The 25,676-nt window shown below is 44.4% G+C and overlaps 1 protein-coding gene across 3 annotated transcripts in view; it reads right to left on the bottom strand.

Moving 5' to 3' along the window:
* Nucleotides 1–11,573: 11,573 nt before the first annotated feature.
* Nucleotides 11,574–25,676, bottom strand: part of ATP6V1E2 (ATPase H+ transporting V1 subunit E2) — a 30,785-nt gene continuing 16,682 nt past the window's right edge. Inside the window, exons 1-2 of one of the 3 annotated variants that reach the window (XM_003262808.4) lie at nucleotides 18,812–19,826; nucleotides 11,574–12,536 (exon numbers count right to left, since the gene is read on the bottom strand). In XM_003262808.4, the coding sequence (XP_003262856.1) occupies nucleotides 11,759–12,439 (681 nt within the window). In that variant the 5' untranslated portion in view covers nucleotides 12,440–12,536; nucleotides 18,812–19,826 and the 3' untranslated portion in view covers nucleotides 11,574–11,758. Of the gene's footprint in view, nucleotides 12,537–18,811; nucleotides 19,827–25,676 lie in introns of those variants that run through there. The other 2 variants (XM_030799593.1, XM_030799594.1) reach the window with 2 other exon arrangements.

Here is a 25,676-nt window from a genome sequence, read left to right as displayed (position 1 = left end):
CTCATTAATTCCTGTTCTAGGATGCTTGCATATGGAAACAGTCCATACTAGAGCAAAGGTTTAGGTATACCAAATTCACTCTCTTATTATTAAACTAACTATATATGATGAGAATGAATAAATCAGGGTATAAAAGAACAATATAAGGAAGTCATTTAAAATGCTGATTTTTAAGAATTTTTCATGACATGGAACATGCACCCAACCAACGACAATAGCAAGTATTTGTCACGTGCCAAATGTTCTGCTAAATGCTTTATATGGATTGACTCTTACGACCTTAAGAGACAGATCATCTAATTCTTCCTTTTTTCTTTTCTTTTCTTTTTTTTTTTTTTTTTTTTTTTTTGAGACAGGGTCTTACTCTGTCCCACAGGCTAGAGTACAGTGCCACAATCATGGCCCATATGGCCTCGACTTCCCTGGCTCAAGCAATTCTCCAACCCAGCTTCCCAAGTAGCTGGGACTACAGGCACTCGCCAACACGCCCAGCTGTTTTTTAAATTTTTTGTAGAGATGGGGTCTCATTATGTTGCCTGGACTGGTCTCTAACTCCTAGATTCAAGCAATCTGCCCACCTCAGCCTCCCAAAGTGTCGGGGTTACAGATGTGAGCCACTGCACCCAGCATTCTTCTTCTTCTAAAAACTGGCCTAGACAAAAAAAAATTGCCTAAGGTTGACTAGCTAATAAAGTGTGAAAAATTGAGGGTTACGGTTTATCCAAAGGCATGAACTCTGATTTAGGTTAATTTGAGTCTAGAGCCCATCCTCTTAGCCTCCACACTCTGAACTGTCTGCCACAATAGTAACTAGTAAGAAATAAGAATACGACACTGCATATACACCATCAGGCCAGTGATGTGTATATATGCGTACACATTTGCCACTACACACAATGTATGCAGAGGAAAAGGATGGGAAGACAGACTCCCACATTTGCACTATGGTATCTCTCAGCGGTACAGTCACCAGTGATTTAGATTTTCTTTTAAATTTTCTATAATGTGTGTGTGTGTATTAATTTAACAGTTAGACAAAATGTTATGTACAGATCGATTTCACTAAAAAGGCAGGTGCTGATTACAGCAGTATCCATTGTAATGAAAACTTGAAAGTAGCTCATGTATCAATTACTGTTGATACTCGGGTCACTATTGGATTTGTTAAGTGAGTTATAAAATAGATACCTATTGCAATAGCTTGCAGGCATTGAAAATGAAGATTGCAGAGACCAAGTGATACCATTATGTGAAAAAATAAAAAATGCTAGGCCTATTATGCATAATTATTTGAGGATATCATTGTAAAATGTGTAAGGAAAGAGGAAATGATAACTGCAACAGGATAGTAAAATTAAATTTGATTTAAAATTTTTTTTTGAACTTCTATAACATTTTTCTATTTTTTGTTTAATAATAAAACTAGTTTCATTGATTTAAGGTTTAGTATCAAAATTAGCATGGAACACATAGATGCCTCTTTTGCCTTTTAGAAAATGCTTTCTGCTTCATCTCATTTTATGGCCCAAACGTCCCAATGCAAATAGGCATTTTCCCTCCCACGTTAATGACAGGACAGTTGCGGCCAAGAAAAAGTGAGCAAGTTGCTTGATGTAAACTAGCAGATAAATGGCAACCCTGCACTAGAACCCTAGGCTTGCAAGCTCCCACCCCAAGGCTCTGGCCTGTAAAAGCACACTGATTCTCTCACATAGAGGGCTGCAAAGCCCTGCCTAGAGAATACAAACTGCTATTATTAAGACCCCAAACCCAAGATCTAAGTGTAGGTTCTCTCTAGTGGGTAAGCCTGGAGGCAGGAAACGTGCCTATTAATGCTCTTTCTCTTCAGAATGGGAAGTCAAAGGCCTAAAGCATTCTCCTGCACTCTCCAAACTCATCCACCCACCCACTTCCCCCCAGCCATACACACACAGCCACCCTTGTCCCCAAAAGCAGTCTCCCTGGTAACGTGCTTTGCCCTTGGATGGAGAGAGAGGCCAGTAGATTTGTAGTTTATCCTCTTCTTGCAGTTTAAGGTACAACCCTGCCCACAACCCCAGTAAGAGAAGCAAGGATCCCCGAGGCCAGAATGTGCCAAAGACCAGTTGCAAACCAGGCCGGTATCAGTGAAATAAGCCTGGAAAGAGAGATGAGAAGAGGTCAAGGGTCAGCGACAGCTGGTGAAGCCAGCACTGGCGTGGGAATTGGGGGCCTGGAGAGCCCCAGGAAAGTTGGTCACAGGCCCCTGGCCCCTCACTTAATAGAGATGTGACTTGCCAGGGTCACACAACAGCTGGAGAGAATGGGGAGTGAGCCCAATCTAAAGCCCAAAGGAATCCATCAAAGGCAGGGCCACAATTCCACAAAGCCAGGCTCTATTCATGCATTCAAGATATACCCAGCACCCTTCTTGCTTACCATATCTTTCTGATTTTTATGGGGCCAGAGCGCCAATACCCTAGCCCTCACCCCACTCCGTAGTCCCTTGGTGGGGCTGATGAACCTCATGGCTCAAAGTGGGAAAAATCTGGGAAGTCACAGGTAAAGGGGTGGTCATCTCTCCAGGGCAACAAACCGAAACTCCAAAGCACATGAAACAGACCAATGGGCTGAGAGTCCAGGAGATGTCCGAGTCTGAGGATTCCATAGCACAGTGGGGAAAGTTTCTGGAAGGTAGAAGGAGGCAAGAAGAGGTGCCTCTCAACTCAAGTAGTCGAGAAATTTAAGCAGGCTTTAAAGAACTAAGAGAAAACTGAAAGGTATGGAGGTGTGGTAATGGCACAAAAATTTAAAAGGGGGAGCTAAGCCTAGGTTTAGCAGTCCTGCTGGCAGGTGTGGGTCCCCAGTAAGGAGAAAGGGAGGTGAGAGTGCGTGGATAAGGTGATGCTTCGTCTGCTGGCCTGAAGGATTTCGGTAAATAGTGCATGTGTTTGTTCCTGCCTTGGGGTGGGATTGTCATAATGTTAGCCATTTCTGCTACTAAAGACATAGGTGAAGCTAATGGTATGCTTTGCGAGGAAAAGGGATATCATCAGCCCCAAAAGCTATTTACAGGGGGCTTTCCAGAAAAAAATGTTTTAAGTGTGCATTGGTTGGAGCTGGCTGATGACGGGGCATTGGCTTTCCTATTTTTGTGGAGTTGTTGAATTATTTTGAGCAAGGAAGGGGAGAGGCAAGTGCAAGAACCAGCACACAGTAAAATGAGGCTGTGTCCCTTACATACTTTGGAGCTCCCAGTGGCTTCCCACTCTAGTTAGGATAAATCCAAATTCCTTAAATGCCACCCACAAGACCCACAAAAGCCCTATCCTTTCTCTTTCTCCTCCACACACTTAGCAAAGCCCCATTGGTCTCCTTCTTGCTCCTTAAACCAGCAGAGCTGTTTTTGTCTTGATGCCCCCATGGTTCAAGTGTTGCTGTGGTCTGCATGTTGGTGTCCCCCTAAAATTCATATGCTGACACTTAATCCCCAATGTGATAGTGTTAAGAAGTGGGGCCTCTGGGAGGTGATTAGATTGGGAGGGCTCTGCTCCTCATGAATGAGATTGGGTACCTTGATCTTGGACTTCCCAGCCTCCAGACTGTGAGCAATGAATTTATCTTGTTTATAAATTGCCCAGTCTGAGGTATTTTCTTATAGCAGCCCAAACAATCCAAGACAGATGTGACACACTTGCCGTTCCCTCTGCTTAGAATGAATGCCCTTCCTATCTCCCCAGTTCCCTCCTCCCCTTCTTCTGTTTTTGTGGCTGGCTCCTTCCCTTCCTTTAGGTGCAAGGGAGATTTAGGAAGAGGCCTTCCTTGAGACGGGGTCATGGAAGGCCATGCTGCCCATAATCCTTTACTTCTCCTTAACACTTAAACCAATCCCAAGTCATCGCCTGCCCACTTGTTTAGGGTTCCTTCACAAACCTGACCCCTCCCACTGTGCCCACCCCTCCCCACTTCATCCACGTTAGACTGTTCCTTTGTGAAGGCTGGGCCTTAACTGTCTTGTTCATTGCAAGGGATGCAGTGGCTGGCAGAGTGCAGGACACTTGGTAACTATTTGTTACCAATAAATATTTGTCAAATGAATGAATGATTGAATAAGAGGTCTACTGATTTGAATTTAACTGAATGAAAACCCAGGGTTCAATTTCCAAACAAGCAAAGACAAAAATCTTCAAACACTCCCTATTGTTCTCCTTCTACCAGTTGAACCCCAATCCAGTTTCTACTCCCTCCCCTCCCCTTCCTTCCCTCTCTCCTTTCCTTTCTTCCTTCCTTCCAGCCTTTCCCTGGGCCCCTCAAGTCACATCCCTTGTGCAGTCACCCACAGGCACCCCTTCTCTGTGGGCCTTCATTTTGACTGAGCCCTGAGGTTACAACACCCTGGGAAGGAGAAATGAAGGATTTTCCGAGGACCCAGCTGTGGCTATGCACTTTCTGTCTTCTCTGTCCTGCTGGAAGCCAAAGTCCTTAAGCTTCTGTATAGCAAGTTTTTCATAAAATGAATGATGACAACCTAGTCTTTTCGGGCTTTCTGTTTGCAGTTCCAGGAGGCTTCTTAGCTGGTGATGACCCTGGACTTCTTCCTGGCTTCCTCTGGGCTTCAGATTCGAACAAACATTTGGCTTTCAAGGCCCCTTCATGCTCTCAACCTTCTGTAATCTCCAGGACATGAATCCACTCAGGTTTGGTAGGAACTAGGGTGAGTCAAACATCACCCTCTACAGGCTCATCTCCCAGTGATGAAAGCATGTGCTCGGTGCCCCCACTCCAAGGATGTGCTGGAGGGTGTGGGGAGCCGGGCCCAGGGCCTGCCTGGACTGATCCCCTTTTGCTGCATCAGCAATGGGAAGCAGAGTAACTCACCTCCCAATGAAAGGAGTTAAGAAAATAACCTTTATCTGAGGAATACAAGTCCTTTTAATTATCAGGCCCAGAGAGACACTAAAACGAGACAGCAATCATGTCCTACTCCCCCGCTTTGAGCAATGTGTTCGTCTCTTGAAGCTGCTTGCTATCACCACAGGTAGCTATAGATCAACCTAATAATGCCAAACCAGACACTGTAACCCACGCTTTACAGCTTAACAATGTATAGCCAATCAAATCAATGTTATTTATGTAAACCAATGAGAATTCCTGACAAACAACTTTATATCAGCCCATACCCTATCCTCTGCTTTTGCCTTTAAAAATCTGCTTGTAACTTCAGCTAATCAGTGTATATTCGGGGCAACTTGAATCTATGCTCACAGGTTGCAATCCTCAAACTTGACCCAAAGTCAATCTCTACTTATATTAATTTTGTCTCTGCTTCTACCTTTTAGGTTGACATATTGCTGTTCTGTAAGACAAGACCACTGGGTGAGCTGTGTGATTGTGCAGGAAAGCATGGGGCGCTAGGAAAGGTGAGGGTTTATCGTGCTTTAGGACCGCTTGCTGGGCACGGTGGCTCACGCTTGTAATCCCAGCACTTTGGGGGGCCGAGGCGGGCGGATCACGAGGTCAGGAGATCGAGACCACGGTGAAACCCCGTCTCTATTAAAAATACAAAAAAATTAGCCGGGCGTGATGGCGGGCGCCTGTAGTCCCAGCTACTCGGAGAGGCTGAGGCAGGAGAATGGCGTGAACCCGGGAGGCGGAGCTTGCAGTGAGCCCAGATCGCACCACTGCACTCCAGCCTGGGCGACAGAGCAAGACTCCGTCTCAAGAAAAAAAAAAAAAAAAAAAAAAGGACCGCCCACAGGAAGGTGGGGGTGGGAGGTGAGACTAGAGTCCTTTCCCAGTGCTGTCAGTACCAGATGTGATTTCAGAGATGAACTCGTGAATTGGAAGGGGTGTCTGGGTGGACTTGGGAGAGCATAGGATGGGGGCAAAGACTTCAGCAATGTCCCTAGGGAGCCCAGGAAGGGGCTGCAGTTGCTCCCTAGAGCTGAGGTAGGGGGTGTGTGGTTGGGCCCAGAGTTGATCTGCTGACCCACTTCTAGGGGCCCTATGAGCCCAGGGTCAGAGACGAAGCCCTGCAGCATTTTCTGTTGGTTCCCCTGCCTTCTCTGAGGTCCTGCCACACAGTCAAAGCATCCCCTCCATCTCTGGCTCTCCAGGCAGCTTAAGATCAGAACCAAATCCACACTCTCCCTTCACCAAATTACTCTGCCTACCATCCTCAGGAGGCAGCTGGCCTCCTAGCATGTGGGGCAGGACCTCCCTGCTGTGTGTTCAGCTTCCCCCAGCTCTTCCCCAGCAAGGAGTGAATCTACAGCAGTCCCATCACCATAAGCAAAGCCTCTGCATCAGTAGCAGACAGCTTCCCTTGCACCTGGGGAGGAAGTGTTAATGAGGAGAGGTGTAGGGAAGGGTTGTGCCTGCCTGCCGTTGTTAACAGTTTGCTCCTTTTGGCTCACGGGACAAGGAGCTTACACAAGGAACATGCCTTCTAGAGGTGAGGATGTTAATGCCAATAAAAGATGCATGTTAGTGTGTACCATTCACTCAACTAAGAGAATGCACCCAGTGCAAACCTTTCTAATGTAAAGACCTCTACAGGGCCGTAGCTGTCGGAGCTCAACAGGATAGTGATAGGTAGCCCACCCCAAAGGTCAAGTCTAGCCTTGATGGCCACATAGACATGAAGGCTAAGATGTGCCTCTCCCATGGCTGAGGCCCCCATGGAGGACACAGACCAGGCCCAGTCCCTCCAGAGCCTCCTGACTCTGCACCCAGGTCCAAAGCAAAGCCCCTCCCATCTGTTTCCCATGGATGGATGGGATTCAATAAACCCTCAGGCAAGCCCAGGGGTAACCAACCACTGGACTGAAGTGAGGCAGGGGGCATATCCTGCCTGAATTTCAGGCTGTTCTCATCCACAGTCTTTCCCTGGGAGCAACAGAGGATTTTCTTGTCCAGAAGGATCCTTGGAATACAATGCACCACCTTTCCCCTGACCACCATCTCACATCCTTGCCCATTTTTATGGCCAAATCTATGGACTAGGAAAGGAGAGAGGCTCTGGAGTCCTCCATCCATAACCCAGAGCCAGGCCTGGAGAGAAGAATGTAACAATGATCAACACTTGTTCAGAACCTACTGTGTTAGGCACTAAAGTAACACAGCAGCAGGGGATGCAAAAAAGAGAAAAGACACAGTCTCTGTCCGTAAGGAGCTGTGTCTAAAAAGATGAGACACAGTAGATAAAGTTGCTAACAGTAAACAAAGGCAGTGCGTGAAAAGTCCTCAATGAGAGACATACTCCCTACGTCCAGAGACTGCGAGAGGCCAAGGCTTTTGTGTTGCTGAAGGGACATGGTGAGGTAAAGGCTGGAACCCACGGGGTTGAGAGGGAGAAGGCTGGGGAGAAAGAGCTAATGTGTGGCAGCTCCAAGAGAGAGAAAAGTTGGAAAATATAGAGATGCTTAAATGCGACTTAGGGGAAAGTTTGTCCCATAGGTACAATGCAACACTCTCCTCAACTTCCCACGAAATCCTTCATAAAACCTAAGACTATCCATTTTTGGGGGAGGTGAATTGATGTTGGGGGCAGCTGACAGATTGAGGGTGGCTCAGGGGGCCAGAGCTAGGTTAGGCCGAGGGGGTTCAGACACTCCAGGGTTACAGCAGAAAGTGGGGGCTGACTTCCCGGAATGGGAAGGGCTGGGGGCTTGATCAGCTGGGAAGTGGGTGCTTTGCTGGGCCTGGAATGATGGTGAGGAGAGACGGGGGAAAGCTTGGAGGGTAGGGAGACTCTCATAAGAAAAAATTGTAAGATGATATGAAACTGTAATAAAGCCTCAAGCCTGGACAAGTGAAAAAATATATTGGGGTGGGGGAAGGGAGGAGGCATAGGACAGAAGTCACTGATTCTAATCTCTTCCACCTTTGTATCGTGAAGTTCCCCTGCCTCACGAAAGAGTGGGTAGGTTATTTATCACCTCTCAGGCTGATAAATAGCCCCCGTGAGAGGTGCCCTGCCTCCAGTCTCTCCCCCACATTAATGTGTCCTCCACCCACAGCGACACTGGAATAATCTTTCTAAAAGTCCCGCTCTCATTGTTTCATTCACTCTTAAATTCCCTCAATGACCTCCTTATCACTCACCCACCAGAATTAAGTCAAAACTTCTGAGTAGGCCAGGTGTGGTGGCTCATGCCTGTAATTCTAACACTTTGGGAGGCCAAGGCTGGAGGATTGTTTGAGCCCAGGAGGTCAAGACCAGCCTGGCCAACATAGTGAGACCCGTCTCCACAGAGAATAAAAAAAATTGGCCAGGTGCAGTGGTGCATGCCTGTAGTCCCAGCTACTCAGGATTGGGGACCAAGCCCCCAGCCCATCCCCTTCTGGGAATTTGGCTCCCACTTCCTGCTGTAACCTGCTGAGATGGGAGGATCGCTCGAGCCTAGGAGGTAGAGGTTGCAGTGAGCCAAGATCACACCACTGCACTTCAATCTGGGCAACAGAGCAAGACCTTGTCTCAAAAAAAAAAAAAAAAAAAAGCAAAAAATAACAAAAACAAAACACAGAAACAAAAACAAACAAACCAAAAAAACCCCACCAACCTCCAGAGCAACACCCTGTAATGAGGCCCATCTTTCCACCTTCATCCATGGTCTCTTCCTCCTCACCCCTCACATTCCATCACGCTGAACTACACACAGCTCCTCTAATGCACCCTGCATTTTCACACCTCAGGGCCTTGGCACATGCTTTCCTTCCTTTGCCTGAAGCGCTTTCCCCAGGTCAACTGCCAAAGCCCAGGAACTCTTCTGTTACCCTCCCTTCCTGCCACTGTCTTCCCACAGGATTGCACATCAGCACTAGGCTGGCACTTGCTACATTGTATCATTATCATGATCATCATCTGTTTATGTGTCTATGACTCCTTAAAGAACAGAGCCAGATCATATTCTTTGCAGCCCAGCACCCAGCACAGTGCCTGGCTCATCACTGGCATTTAGAAAATGTTCATTGAGGCTGGGCGCAGTGGCTTGCACCTGTAATCCCAGCACTTTGGGAGGCCAAGGCGGGCAGATCATGAGGTCAGGAGTTCGAGACCAGCCTGGCCAACATGGTAAAACCCCATCTCTACTAAAAATACCAAAATTAGCCAGGTGTTGTGGCATGTGCCTGTAGTCCCAGCTACTCGGGAGGCTGAGGCAGAAGAATCACTTGAACCCAGGAGGCGGAGGTTGCAGTGAGCCGAGATCGTGCCACTGCACTCCAGCCTGGGCGACACAGCTAGACTCTGTCTCAAAAACAAACAACCACAACAACAACAAAAAAATGTTCATTTGAAACTCAAAAGGGCCCACATAGAAGACACCCTGTGGGGAGTCCGTTCAGTTGACAAAGACCCTTTTTTCTCTGGGAACTACCCCAGACACCAAATGGACCATAGGTAGACACCTGACCCCAGCTCGGCCAAATAGATTCCCTCCTGGGAAAATGGAATGGACTTCAAGAGAAGCAAGTTTGTTTCTGGAACTATAACATGTCAACTTTGGAATGGTGGGGCATGCATATTCCACCATTTAAGCTGGGTGACAGAGAAAGTCACTCGCTAAAGAAAGAAAAATGGCCATATAGAGGATTTCAGATGGCTTTCTGAGTCCCAACTCCAGCCCTCTCCTGAGATCATGAAGGATTCCTGTTCTAGGTTCTGTGAGACACCCCAACTTACTAGTAGCCTGTCCCCTCCTTTGTGTTTGAGTTTCATGAAGTTTCTGTTCCTTACAGAGTCCTAACCACACAGGCCAACCTTTGCCCTCAGCAGAGCATCTTAGGATTTCTTTTCTTCAAAAAAATTCTATTTTAATAAGTAAAGCAACATCAGGCATGGACTAGACCTTAAATCACACATACATATGCAGAACCCGCTATGTAATCTGCAGAGCCCAGTACAAAATGAAAATGTGAGATCTGGCCAGGCATGGTGGCTTATGCCTGTAATCCAAGCACTCTGGGAGGCCAAGGCGGGTGGATCACCTGAGGTCAGGAGTTCGAGACCAGCCTGGCCAATATAGTGAAACCTCGTCTCTACTAAAAATACAAAATTAGCCGGGTATAGTGGCACACGCCTGTAATCCCAGCTATTCGGGAGGCTGAGGCAGGAGAATCACTTGAACTCAGAAGACGGAGGTTGCAGTGAGCCATGATCGCGCCATTGCACTCCAGCCTGGGCAACAGTAGAGAAACTCCATTTTAAAAAAAAAAGAAGAAGAAGAAAAGAAACGAAAAGAAAAGAAGAAAAGAAAAGAAAAGAAAATGTGAGATCCTTTGTTCAAAAAGCAGGAAAGAAGTGCCATGAATGGCACTAAAATATAAAGCTTTTTCCTTTCTTCTGTAGTTTTTTCTTGACTTTTCATAGTGTTTATTTGCTATATAATGTCTTCTTAAGCAAAGAAAATTTAAATTATTAGCATGAATTCTACCATTTAAAGTTTAAATTATTAGCATGAATTCTACCATTTACTTTTCTATTGTGCAATGCCTATATGCCGAGTCACCAAAATTATACAATCTGTATTTCTTGGCTCCTCCCAGAAGGTGCCTCACACTGGCCAGAAGAGATGCATCCAAGTTCCCCCAGGCACTGAACTGTCCAAGGGAGGACGCTGCCAGGCACAGAGATACTTTGCAGGCCAAGTGCAGACATTTACAAGCTCCTGAGGGTCCTGCCCTAAGACTCTGGTGCAGCAAGTTCGGCAGTGGTTGGGCCCCCTTCCCACTAGCCACCAGTGTGGGCCCGGGCCAGGATCAGGAAAGATGAGCTGGCATCTCTCCTTCCAGTGGGCTGGCTGCCCTATAGCAGATAGGTAACTCCTAGGGTCTTTAAACCTCTACACCAGGACGGGCTCAGTATCTGGTGGGTAAGAGACTCACCCCTTCCCCCAAATTGTCTACTGAATATGCTATGGAGCTGCTAGCCTTGGGCAGGGATTTCTGGCCCTGAAACTCCACAGAGCATGAAACCCCATTCTGACCCTGCCTGCAGGTACACCAGGCCCCCACCAGCGGCAGAGGGAAGCAATGCTTACTGGGTGAGGTGGAGGAAGGCTGGGCCTCAGGGCACCAGGGGACTGGGAATTGGTTGGCCAACAACCCATCCCAAGAAGGTGGGTAGGCTTTGGGAGTCAGTACTATGTGTGAGCCAAGGCTCCAAACCCCTGGCACATGCCCCAATGTTCCAACAAGCATCACTTACAAAGCACACATCCAAAGTTGGAATTAGGAATTTCAGGGCAGCAAATACAGATCACTAAACCCCAGGTGCTGGGCCCTTCTGAGCATGGGCCCCTGTGTGACTGTGCTGGTTGGATGCCCATAAAGTTGGTCTCTGGACATGTGAGGAAGACCTCTAGACCTCATTAAATAGCATAAGTTTGGGTACTGATGCTGAAACAAAAGAAAAACACACTTCATATGCATATTAAACTAGAGCACCCAGATCCACAGGCCAAGAACACTATTCACATCTCACACATTCACCACCTGAGGCCAAGCTGAAGAGGAGATGTCATCGCCCCCCTTATCCCAGACTGCAGAATGGACCAGAAGCTGTGGCATGTATGGAAGAATTGGAATTTGAATTCTGAGCGTTAATTTGGGCTTTATTTCAAAGTTAACACTTTAGCTATCCAAAGGGTATTTCATGAAGGAAAAACAGAACAATATCAGAGCATCAAAGAGGAGGAAACACTACTAGTTTCCTTTCCCCAAAAAACTTAAACTTTTATGGTTTAGTGGTTCAACACTAGCTTCACTTCCCAGAGGCTTATATAAAGAACTTTCTGTTGGCATTAGCACCAAACAAGGCTATTCGTATTTCTGGCATCTTTTGCTTGGCTGAGAGATCCAGTCGGCTTTCCAAGGTATTTGAAACCTTTATTCTCCGATTGCCACTGTAGACCTCCACACCTCCAGCTGCATTCACAGCCAGGTATGCCTCTTGATCAATCTGGACCTCCACATGTTTTTGGGAAATTGTCATGTACTCGGGGATGGCTTTTTGCACAGCAGCCTCCACCAGGAGGAGGTCCTGTGGCCGGCAGCGCACAATCATCACAGGTTCCAGCAGTCGGAGCAGACCCTGGAGCACCAGTTTATCCAGCAGCCCCTGGTAGACCTCTGGGTCCTCCACAATCCTGCTGAGTCTCAGCTTTGCCGCACTGAGCAAATCTGAGATGAGGTCATCTCGGGCTCTCAGGACTTTCAGCCTTGCCTGATTCCTCATGGTGGACATCAGGATTTTCTTCTGCTGCTCTATCTGCTTCTCCTTTTTCTCATAATACTCCATAATTTTCAGTCGTTGGGTTTGCACAAGGCGTCCTTTCTCAATGTTAAACTCTTCCTCAGCCTTGGCATCGATTTCCTCTGCTTTCTCCTTGGCTTCCTGCTCAATGAAAGCCATCATGTGCTTAATCTGCTTTTTCACATCGACATCACTCAGGGCCATGGCTGCTCTCAGAGGGGATGGCAGAGAGGGAGCTGGTACACTGTTTGGCTCCTTTGACTTAGGACAAAGGAGTGTCTCTGGAGTTCCACTTTCTCAGCTATACCAGTGAACAAGAGGATGAAAGAGAAAGTCAGAGGCTATAGAGGAGGATTGCAGAGACCGTATACACACCTCTCACTTCACAGATGAGGAAACTGAGGTTCAGAGAGGGAACACAATTTATCCAAGGTTATACGCTAGAAGAACAGAGACTTGAACCTAGGTCTCCAGAATTTCATCCCTGCTACACTCACTATCATTGTCATCAAATAATAATGAGGCAGTTAGGGCAGACCTAGTCCAGAAGTTCTCTGCACAGCAGTGGCCTAAGATTCAGATAGCAAGCCAACAGAATGGAAACACCAAATTAATACATAAATGGAAAGCATATCCACATTTTGGGGTCAGGAGGGTTGGGGAAAGTCTTAAGAAACTCATGGTCAGCCAGGATTTAATCCAGAAAGGATTTAATCCAGCCAGGATTTAATCCTTCCTGGAGGTAGGAGGGTTGTAAGAACCTTCAAAGGATACAGAGAAAAAGGAGTACTACTAAGCAGAAAATGGCACCTTGGAGAGCTGAGACTTGCTTTGTAACCTAACATGAGATCCATCCTAAAGAATGTTCCATGTGCAGTTCAGGAGAATGTGTATTGTGCTGCTGTTGGGTGGAATGTTCTGCATATATGTCTGTAAGGTCCATTTGGTCTATAGTGTTGTTCAAGTTCTCTGTTTCTTTACTGATTTTCTGTCTGCATATTCTATCCATTATCTATTCACTTCCCAGAAGCTTATATTTTAAAACTTTATGACTGGGCGCAGTCGCTTACGCCTGTAATCCCAGCACTTTGGGAGGCTGAGGTGGGTGGATCACGAGGTCAGGAGATCAAGACCATCCTGGCCAATATGGTGAAACCCCGTCTCTACTAAAATACAAAAAACTTAGCCAGGCATGGTGGCACACGCCTGTAGTCCCAGCTACTCAGGAGGCTGAGGCAGGGGAATCACTTGAACCCAGGAGGCAGAAGTTGCAGTGAGCTGAGATCACGCCACTGCAGTCGAGCCTGGTGACACAGCAAGACTCCATTTCAAAAACAACAACAAAACACTTTATATAAGCCTAGACCTCCCTACTTCCCTAGAGCTTATATAAGGGAAGGGGAAGAGATTGAAAGTGGTCTTTTTACTAGAAGTGGTTTCCAAACCTGGATGTATATCTGAACCACTTGGAGGATCTTTAAGAAATATAGCTTTTAGTGTGGTGGCTCATGCCTGAAATCCCAGCACTTTGGGAGGTCGAGGTGGGTGGATCAACTGAGGTCAACAGTTCAAGACCAGCCTGGCCAACATGGTGAAATCCCATCTCTACTAAAAATACAAAAATTATCTGGGCATGGTGGCGGGTGCCTGTAATCCCAGCTACTCAGGGGGCTGAGGCAGGAGAATCGCTTAAACCCGGAAGGTGGAGATTCCAGTGAGCTGAGCTCGTGCTATTGCAGTCCAGCTTGGGTGACAAGAGTGAGACTCTGTCTCAAAAAAATAAATAAATAAAAAGAAAAAAGAAATATAGCTTTTAAGGCCCCAACCCTATACCTACTGAATCAGAATCTCTGCCAGTAAGGTCCAGGAATCTGTATCTTTAAAAGGTTCCCTGAGATGCTCAACAAGCCCAGGAAAATGATGTATGAACAAAATGAGAATATCAAAAAAGATACAGAAAATATGAAAAAGAACCAAACAAATTTTGAAGCTGAAGAATACAATAACTGAACTGAAAAAATTCACTAGAGGAGTTCAACAGGAAAAGATCAGTGAGCTTGAAGATATAACATTTGAAATTATCCAGTCAAAGGAGCAAAAAGAAAAGAAGAATGAGAGAGAGTAAAGAAAGCCTAAGAGACTTATGGGACATCATCAAGCAGACCAATATATGGATTATAGGTGTCTCAAAAGAAGGCTGGGAAAAAAGGATAGAATGTTTTTAAAGAAATAATGGCCAAAAACTTCTCAAATCTGGGGAGGGAAATGTCTATCCATATTCAAGAAGTCTAATGGACTCCAACTAAGATAAACCCAAAAAAGTCCTTATCAAGACACATTATAATCAAATTGTCAAAAGTCAAAGACAGAAAGAGAAAAGAGTCTCATCACATATAAGGGAGCTTCCATAAGACTACCAGTGGATTTCTCAGTAGATATCTTGTGGTACAGGAAAGAGTAAGATGATATATTCAAAGGGCTGAAAAAAAAACCCTGCTAATCAAGAATACTATATTTGGAAAAACTGTTCTTCGAAAATGAAAGAAAACTAAAGATTTTGCTAGATAAACAAAAGCTGAGGAAGTTCATCACCACTAGACCTACCTTACAAGATATACTAAAGGGAATCCTATTTGAAACAGAAGGCCACTAGACAGCATATGAAAGTATAAAGCTCACTAGTAAAGATAAAGATATTGGCAAATATAGAATACTGTAATACTGTAATGATGGTATGTAAATCACTTTTAATTCTGGTATAGAAGTTAAAAGGCAAAAGTATAAAAAGTAACTATAACTATAAAATATGTTAATGGATACATAATATAAAAAGATGCAATTTGTGACATAAATAACAATGTTGCGGGGTAAAAAAAGAGTTTTCGCTTGTGATTGAAGTTAATTCATCAGCTTAAAATAGACAGTTAAAATTACAACATGTTTCATGTTAGCCCACAGTTACCACAAAGAAAATACCTATGGAAGTTACACAAAAGAAAATGTGAAAAGAATTGAACTATGTTGCCACCAGGGGTTGGGGGCAGGTGTGGGGGAGTCAAACACAAGGAAGATAGCAAGAGAGGAAAAAGAGAGACAAAAAGCCATGAGACAAAATAAAAATAAAAATAAAAAAGTTAACAAATAGCAACAGTCAGTCTTTCTCTATCAGTACTTTAAATATAAATGGATTAAATGTTCCAATCAAAAGATATAGAGTGGCTGAATGGATTAACAAAAATAAACAAGATCTTACTATTTGCTGTCTACAAGAGACTAATTTTAGAAATTAAGGACACACATAGGCTGAAGGTGAAAGGATGGAAAAATACATTGCATGCAAAAGTAACAAGAGAGGGCAGGGGTGGCCATACTGATGTCAGACAAAATAGACTTTAAGTCAAGAACTGTCACAAGAGACAAAGACATTATATAATGATAAAAGAGTCAATTCACCTGGAAGATAGAACACTTATAAATATGTATGTACCCAACATCAGAGCACCCAAATATATGAAGAAAGCATTGACAGAACCAAAGGAAGAAATAGACAGCAATACAATAATAGTAGGAGATTTCAGTACCCTACTGTCAAAATGGAGAGAATATCCAGACAGAAAATCAGTAAAGAAGCAGAGAACTTGAACAACACCATAGACCAAATGGACCTTACAGACATATATGCAGAGCATTCCACCTAACAGCAGCACAATACACATTCTTTTCAAGGGCACATGGAACAGTCTTTAGGACAGATCACATGTTAGGTTATAAAACAAATCTCAATAAATTTAAGAAGATTGAAATCACACCAGGTATCTTTTCAACTGTATGGAATGAAACTGGAAATCAATAGCCGAAGGAAAATTAGAAAATTCAAACGTGTGGAAATCCAGCAACAAATTTTTGAACAACAAAGGGTTAAAGAATAAGTCAGGCCAGGTGCAGTGGCTCATGCCTATAATCCCAACACTTTGGGAGGCTGAAGCAGGAATCACTTGAACCTGGTAGTGCAAGGCTAAAATAAGCTACTGAGGTGCCAGCACACTCCAGTCTGGGCAACAGAATGAGACCATCTCTAAAAAAACAATTTTAAAGAATAAGTCAAAAAGAAATCTAGAACATATCTTGAGACCAAATGAAAACGAAACTACAACATACCAAAACTTATGAGATGCAGCAAAAGCAATTCTAAGAGGAAAGTTTATAGTAGTAACCTCTATATTAAAAAAAAAAAATCTCTCGGGGTGGGGGGGAGGGATAGCATTAGGAGATACACCTAATGCTAAATGACGAGTTAATGGGTGCAGCACACCAACATGGCACATGGATACATATGTAACAAACCTGCACATTGTGCACATGTACCCTAAAACTTAAAGTACAATAAAAAAATAAAATCTCTCAAGTTACCTAACTTTACACCTCAAGGAACTAGAATACTTGTTTACTGAAAACTATAAAATATTGCTGAAAAAAGTTAAAAACAAATAAATGGAAAGACATCCCATGTTCATATGTTGTAAGAACTAATATTGTTAAAATGTCCATACTAACCAAAATGATCCACAGATTCTGTGCAATCCCTATCAAAATCCTGATGCTGTTTTTTGCAGAAATAGGGTGGGAGAATTCTAAAATTCATACGGAATCACAAAGGACCCCAAATAGCCAAAAAAAATCTTGAGAAAGAACAACAAAGCTAGAGGTCTCACACTTCCTGACTTCAAAATATACTACAAAGTTAAAGTAATTAAAACAGTATGGTACTGGCATAAAGCTAGATATATAAACCAATGGAAAAGAATGAAGAGCCCAGAAAAATAAACCCCACATTTACAATCAAATGATCATCAATAAGGGTGCCAAGACTACACAATGGGGGAAAGATAGTCTCTTCAATAAATGGTGTTGGGAAAACTAGATATCCACATGCAAAAGAATGAAATTGGACCCTTATTTTAAGCATACACAAAAATCAACTAAAAATTATTGAAGACTTAAATATAAGGCCTGAAATGATAAAATTCCTAGAAAGAAACAAACAGGAAAAGCTTCATAACATTGGTCTTGCTGATGATTTCTTGGATATGACACAGAAAGCACAGACAACAAAAGCAAAAATAGACAAATGATATTGCATAAAATTTAAAAGCGTCTTTGCAGCAAATCAAACAATCCATAGAGTGAAAAGGTAACCAATGGAATGGAAAAAATATTTGCAAACCATATATCTCATAAGAAGTTAATATCCAGAATACATAAGGAACTTTTACAACTCAAAGCAAAAGCAACAACAACAACAAACTTGACTTTAAAATGGGCAAAACACCTGAGTAGGCATTTCTCCAAAGAAGACATAAAAAGGCCAACAGGCATAGGAAAACATCATGTGCTCAACATCGATCATCAAGGAAATGCAAAGCAAAAGCACAGTGAGATATCACTTTACTCCTGACAGGATAGTCATTATTTTTTAAAAAAGAAGAAAGAAAAAAGAAAATAACAAGTGTTGGCAAGGACGTGCAGAAACTGGAAGTCCTGTGCACTGGGTTGGTGGGAATGTAAAATGATGCAGCTGCTATGGTACACAGTATGGTAGTTATTCAACAAGTTAAAAATAGAATTACCATGTAATCCAGCAATCCCACTTCTGGGTATTTATTCAAAAGAACTGAAAATAGAATCTTGAAGAAATGTTTGCATACCAATGTTCAGGGAAGCATTATTCAAAATAGCCAAGAGGTAGAAACAATCTACATGCTTATTGATGGATGGATAAAGACAATGTGGTGTATACATAAAATGGAATATTATAAAGCCTTAAAAAGGAAGAAAATCCTGTCACGTGTTACAACATAGATGGACTTTGAGGACATAATTCTAAGTAAAATAAGCCCATGATAGAAGATTAAATACTGCATGATTCCATTTATGGGATATCTAAAGTAGTCAAACTCATGGAACCAGGAAATATTAACAGAATGACAGTTTCCAGGGGTGGGGGTAGGGGAAATGGGGTTCTGTTCAATGAGTGTAGTTTTCGTGATGCAAGATGAAAAAGTTCTAGAGACCTGCTGTACAGTACAGTTAACAATACTGTACCATACTCTTAAAAATTTGTTACACACACACACAAGACACACACACACACACATACACACACAAATACTATCCCAGAAACCTGTACCACTTACCAAGCTTGGTGGAAAAACCACCCAGTGTTTGTGACAAAGACCAAGCCCTTGGGTTCAACCTTACAAAATGTCATTGGAAGTCAGAAAGAAAATTTATTTAGCCCATCCACTCCTCATTACTTTAGGATGTACTTTTAAAAAAAACCTGCATTTTTGTAACTACAGCAAAAGCATTTTCTGCTCCTAAATAAGACAAGTCAAGTGTGTGTGTGTGTGTGTGTGTGTGTGTGTGTGTGTGTGTGTGTGTGTTTTAAGGCTCCCCAGGTAACCCTGACGCTGACCAGCTTTAGCAACCACTTTCAATGAAAGCAGAGAGAGTACAAGGTCCAGGAAGCCCCAGGTTACGTGTATATAGGAAGAAATATATCAGGTGAAGCCTTACCAGTCCCCTGCCAGGGGCCTGCCTTTGCTCTGGCGTTGGGAGTCTGCACACAGAATGTGGAACTTGGAATGCACGCTGGAACCTGGCACTGTTGCTTCCTTCTTTGTACAGATGACCCTTGCAGTCTGACCAGGCAGCTTGAATCCAAAGAGCCAGGCTGTCACTGGGGAAAGCTGGCCAAGTCTGCCAAGAGGAGGCTAAAAGGGATTTCCTTGGCACCCGGGGCCATGACAGGGGTTATCCTTGCACACTCAGAATCTCAGTTAATTGGCACATGGTAGCCTTTGGCTCTGGGGTGGGCTCACCTTAACAGGTATGCATGGGGACCCAGGCAGCCAGTTTGCTAATTTACTAATGAAAAATCCAGCTGTCATGTTAGCGGATCATGGCCTCCTTTCCCTCTATGTGAGTTGCACGTGAAGCCAAATCTGAAGGTTGTTTAATAAGAAACCAGTACAAGCAAAATTCACCAGATGGTCTTTAAGAGAGCCACATCCACAACAGGGGATGCTGTGTTCCAGCTCATGAGGGAGGACATCCTCTTCATGCCCAGACAGGGCCTAATGGGTATCGCCAGCTTCCATGGCGGCATGGGCTCTGCAGTCAGACCGCCGGAATTCAGATCCTGGTTCTGCATTTACCATTTGTATGACTTTGGCAAAGCAGTATATCCCTCAAGCCCTCAGTTTCTTCATCTGTATAATAAAAATAATAGCAGCCACATCACTGGATTATTGTAAGGATTAAATGAAAGAAGTGAGGCGTTTAACACAATGCTAGGCATGGTTAATCTCCATGTCTGGTAGTTGTTATTATTATCATCATGACCACTACTACTGTTATTATTGTCCTCGTCTCCTCTGATTTAGGCCTCACTCTTCATCATAGTTGTTCTGTGTGTACAGGATACCAATGAATGATTAGGTTTCCACTCACTAAAGTGGAAATATATTCTAGTCTTGCCTCTTTGTAATAAACTTAGCAGCCCTGCCTGGAGTTAGTGACCCTCCTCCCCACAACACTTCATGGTACCTTTGCCCACAGTCTCAGGTGACCAGCCATATCCTTTGTGATGGTGGTGGAAGTTCCTGAATCCCAGGGCTCTGAACTGGGGATGAGGTGGAAGTCATCTCACAGCCTGTCACACATCCTTATGCCTGAATCTGCAGTCCTGAGTTCTCGTGTCCCCTCCCTGCACCCCCACTTCTAAATAGCTCATTAGTGCTGGCACATGAAGGCAGCTGCAGGGTGGGGCAGGGTTAAAAGGCAGGGATTGAGCAAGTGCCTCTGCAGGAATGCGTGTGCCCATGTAATGTGTCTAGCAGATGTAACTTCCGGTCTGTCTGGGATGGAGATTATGAGCCCACATGGGCCTGTGACTTGAGCAAAACAACAAAACAAACCAAGAAATGTGAAACGTACGTGCCTGTCCTTACACGAGGGCTCAAACACTTCTACCCTGCTGAAGCAGGCGGATGCTGTAAGTGGCACCCACTCTGCCTGTGCTGGGGACAGCAGAAAGGGCCCTCCAAGCCAGACTTGGCTGTAGTGAACCCTTCACGACTGGGGCCTCCCCCCTAAAACAGCCTCAGTCCCACTTAACAGCTTTGGCTCGTGCTGCTGTCTTGGCTATAATGCTTCCCTCCACTTAATAAATCCTGCCCATATATTCAGGCCCAGTTTAAGCCCCACCACTCCTTGATCTCTGGACTCCTCCTCCAAATGACAGCATGGTCTGTTTTCCAGATACAATTCAGAGCTGGATTCGGTGTTTGTTTTTCCAGTTACTTTTGCTTCCTCTAGGAAACTTCTTTGAAAATGAGAATCTCCTTCCCTAGCAGGGGCTGGGTGCAGATAGGTGTTCCTTTAACATGGATTGATTGGATTAAGGGCTTGGGGATGGAAGGGAGGATTTTTTTTTTTTTTTTGCCTTTTTAAAAATTGTGAAATACAAAATGCAGTCAGACAAGTACATAAAACGGCAATGTCTTGCTTAATGAATGTTATGAGGCAAATATCCTGTAACCACCATCCAGATCAAGAGAACATTACCAGCATCCCAGAAGCCTCTCCATATGACCTTTGGGAAGCAGACATTTCCAAACTGGTGATTGTATATTTGTGGGCGTGGGAAAGGTCTTTATTTCATTTTTAGAAATGGGTTTCACCATTTTGCGGAGGCCGTTATCAAATTCTTGGGCTAAAGCAATCCTCCCACCTTGGCCTCCCAAAGTGCTGGGATTATGTCCGTGGGCTACCATGCCTAGCCTGGGAAGGATCTTTAGAGGAAGTGTGAGCTGGGAAATCTCTTCTCGGGCCCTTGCCTACATGAGCTTGTGAGCATCTTGGGGAAGTACCAAATCCACAGCACCATGAGAGGGAGGAGGCAGCCACAGGGAGTGCTTGGTGGGCAAAATGTGTCTGTCAACCTGGAGCCCTGCCCAGACCCTAAAGCAACTGTTCTTCATTCCAGCTGGGATTTGTAAGCAAATCTGAGGTCAGATGTGTCTGGGTGTGTGCTTCCTACCCCTAGCCAAAAGGGAAGCAGGACCAAACGTGGGCCTCCAGACACTTAGAGATTGTAGACTGCGGAAGGAGGAGAAGGGGCTTTCCAGAGCTTGGAGCACAGGGCAACTTACAGGGCCCAGGAAGTGGGTGAGAAAATGTAGAGGAGTAATGACTCCTTTGGGGGATTTTAAATATTGAGTATGTGGGAAGTGGGGGCATCCCCTCTTCTGTCTTTCTTTCTTTTCTTTTTCTTTTATTTATTTATTTTTTTTTTGAGACAGAGTCTCATTCTGTCGCCCAGACTGGAGTGCAGTGGTGCGATCTTGGCTCACTGCAACCTCTGCCTCCTGGGTTCAAGCAATTCTCCTGCCTCAGCCTCCCAAGTAGCTGGGACTACAGGCATGTGCCACCACGCCCGGCTAATTTTTTGTATTTTTAGTAGAGGCGGAGTTTCACCATGTTAGCCAGGATGGTCTCGATCTCCTGACCTCGTGATCCACCTGCCTCAGCCTCCCAAAGTGCTGGGATTACAGGTGTGAGCCACCGCGCCTGGCCCTGTCTTTCAAAAAGTATTTTTTGGCTGGGTGAGGTGGCTTATGCCTGTAATCCCAACGCTTTGGGAGGCAGAGGTAGAGGATTGCTTGAGCCCAGGAGTTCAAGACCAGCCTGGGCATCAGAGTGGGACCACATCTCTACATTTTTTTTTTAATTAGCCAGGAATGATGGTGTGCGCCTGTGGTCCTAGCTACTTGGGAGGCTGAAGTGGGAGGATTGCTTGAGAGGTCGAGGTTGCAGTGAACCAAGATCATGCCATTGCACTCCAGCCTAGGCGACAGACCGAGACTCTGTCTCAAAAAAAAAAAAAAAGGATAATGGCAGAACATGCAGGTTTGTTACACAGGTATATGTGTGTCATGGTGGTTTGCTGCATTTATTGACCCATCCTCTAAGTTTCCTCCCCTCACCCCCACCCCCCAAAAAGCCCTGGTGTGTGATGTTCCCCTCCCTGTGTCCATGTGTTCTCAATGTTCAACTCCCACTTATGAGTGAGAACATGCAGTGTTTGGTTTTCTATTCCTGCATTACTTTGCTGAAGATGATGGCTTCCAGCTTCATCCATGTCCCTGCAAAGGACATGATCTCATTCCTTTTTATGGCTGCATAGTATTCCATGGGGTATATGTACTACATTTTCTTTATCCAGTCTATCACTGATGGGCATGTGGGTTGGTTCCAAGTCTTTGCTTTATAATTAGTGCTGCAATAAACATACATGTGCATGTGTCTTTATAGCAAAATGATTTATAATCTTTTGGGTATATACCCAGTAATTGGATTGCTGGGTCAAATGCTATTTCTTGTTCTAGATCCTTGAGGAATTGCCACACTGTCTTCTTACAATGATTGAACTAATTGACATTCCCACCAACAGTGTAAAAGTGTTCCTCTTTCTCTATGGCCTCACCAGCATCTATTGTTTCCTGACTTTTTAATAATTGCCATTCTGACTGGCATGAGGTGGTATCTCATTGTGGTTTTGATTTGCATTTCTTTGAAGATCAGTGATATTGAGCTTTTTTTCATATGTTCGTTGGCCACGTAAATGTCTTCTTTTGAGAAATGTCTGTTCATATCCTTTGCCCATTTTTTGATGGTTTTTTTAATTGTAAATATGTTTAAGTTCCTCATAAATTCTGGATATTAGACCTTTGTCAGATGACTAGATTGAAAAAGTTTTCTCCCATTCTGTAGGTTGCCTGTTCACTCTGATGATAGTTTCTTTTGCTGTGCAGAAGCTCTTTAGTTTAATTAGATCCCATTTGCGAATTTTGGCTTTTGTTGCAATTGCTTTTGGTATTTTTGTCATGAAGTCTTTGCCCATTCCTATGTCCTAAATTGTATTGCCTAGGTTTTCTTCTAGGGTTTTTATGGTTTGGGGTTTTACATTTAAGTCTTTAATCCATCTCAAGTTAATTTTTTTTTTTTTTTTTTTTTGAGATGGAGTCTCGCTCTGTCGCCCAGGCTGGAGTGCAGTGGTGCAATCTCGGCTCACTGCAAGCTCCGCCTCCCGGGTTCACGCCATTCTCCTGCCTCAGCCTCTCCAAGTAGCTGGGACTACAGGCGCCCGCCACCACGCCCGGCTAATTTTTTTGTATTTTTTAGTAGAGACGGGGTTTCACCATGGTCTCGATCTCCTGACCTTGTGATGCGCCCACCTCGGCCTCCCAAAGTGCTGGGATTACAAGCGTGAACCACTGTGCCTGGCCTCAAGTTAATTTTTACATAAGGTGTAAGGAAGGGGTCCAGTTTCAGTTTTCTGCATATGGCTAGTCAGTTTTCCCAGCATCACTTACTGAATAGGAGATCCTTTCCCCATTGCTTGTTTTTGTCAGGTTTTTCGAAGATCAGATGGTTGTAGATGTGCGATGTTATTTCTGAGATCTCTGCTCCATTGGCCTATATGTCTGTTTTGGTGCCAGTACCATGCTGTTTTGGTTACTGTAGCCTTGTAGTATAGTTTGAAGTCAGGTAGCATGATGCCTCCAGCTTGTTTCTTTTTGCTTAGGATTGTCTTGGCTATATGGGGTCTTCTTTGATTCCATATAAAATGTAAAATAGCTTTAAAATTCTGTGAAGAATGTCAATGGTAGTTTAATGGGAATAGCACTGAATCTATAAATTACTTTGGGCAATATGGCCATTTTCATGATATTGATTCTTCCTATCCATGAGGATGGAATGTTTTTCCATTTGTTTGTGTCCTCTCTTATTCCTTGAGCAGTGGTTTGTAGTTTTCCTTGAAGAGGTCCTTCACATCCCTTGTTAGCTGTGTTCCTAGGTATTTTATTCTCTTTGTAGCGATTGTGAATGGGAGTTCATTAATGATTTGGCTCTCTGCTTGCCTATTGTTGGTGTAAAGGAATACTTGTGTTTTTGCACATTGATTTTGTATCCTGAGACCTTGCCGAAGTTGCTTATCAGTTCAAGAAGTTTTTGGGCTGAGATGATGGGGTTTTGTAAATATAAAATCATGTTGTCTGCAAACAGAGGCAACTTGACTTCCTCTCTTCCTATTTGAATACACTTTATAATGTACTGTTGACCTGAAGATGTTTAAACCAGGTAGGGGATGGTTTGAGACCTTCCATGGATAACAACAGAACACCAACAGGGAGGGAGGGAAATGCAGATAAATGAAAGAACATAAGGCAATTTAGGAAAACTCAGACAAAAAAATGAGGTTTCAGGGCACATCAACATAGTACCTTAACTTGGAGGCAAGTCACCTGGAAAATGTAGAAAGTTGGTAGTATTTATTAAGCATAATTTATCCAAATAGACAAAAATCAATCACATCTTCATAGAGACCCAACTTTAAGCAATGCCTTGTGGTTTCAGAGTGGGCCCTGGTTTAAAATAGGAGAAAAGCATCTGGCACTCAAAATGGGATGGGATAAGGGGCAGGAAAGGACACAGCCGGAGTGACTGCAGACTTCAGCCGAGGTAGCAGCCCTGTGCGCAAGGGGCCAGTCAGGGAGGGAGTAGTAAGGATGGGCATTGAGAGATGGACCGTCATCATAAGCAGAAAGAAAGTAAGACACTGGATGGGGAGAACACTGCAGGCAAACGCCTGCTGGTAGAAAGGGGTCTGAGGTCTGGGTGTGGAGAGCAGGTGGATTTGGCATTAGCCAAGAGACTTGCAGAGGACAATGTCTAGAAAGACACTGGGGTGCGACCGGGAAAGGGTGGAAATGTCCGTCTGAGAGTTGGGGCATTATGCAAAAGAGCCCATCAAAGGCTTCTTGGCAGGGCTGTACCTTTGCCAAACTTGGGCTCAGGAAGATCAGCCTGGGGGTGGTGGGGGCAGGAGTCTTGGACTATATGCCAAAAGCTAGAGGGAGCCTGTACAAAGTGAGGGCCAGGACACAAGACAAGGCATCGTGAGTGTAAAGAAGAGATGTGGCCCACGAGCTGTTTGGTGTCAGGTCTGAGGACTCAGCCTCTGGCCACACAGAACAGAGCAGCTCAGCTTGGGGTGAGGGTGTGAGAAAGCAGGGACAGGCATCCTGCTCCCTTGCGAGCAAGCTTGGGAGAGAAGGCAAAGGCGAGAGAGTTCATTTGGTCTGGAAGTAACAGGAGACACCTGGAGAGAAAATCAGAAGGGCCTGAAAAGCTTCATCTCTGCTTCAGTTGCTGATGAGCAAGGGGGCCACATCGAGTTTTATTCCAAGAACTCCACTCACGCTGGCAAAGCAGGCTTTGGTCAGGACTGGAGAAAGCTAATGCCTACAGGCAGGGGAAGAAACCTTTCTCCCAAAATAATTTACATGAAGAATTCACAACTGAATTTCTCCTT

Source organism: Nomascus leucogenys, chromosome 19 (genome assembly GCF_006542625.1).
Source record: "Nomascus leucogenys isolate Asia chromosome 19, Asia_NLE_v1, whole genome shotgun sequence".
Classification (NCBI taxonomy): Eukaryota; Metazoa; Chordata; class Mammalia; order Primates; family Hylobatidae; genus Nomascus; species Nomascus leucogenys.
This window is presented reverse-complemented; position numbering and strand designations above follow the sequence as displayed.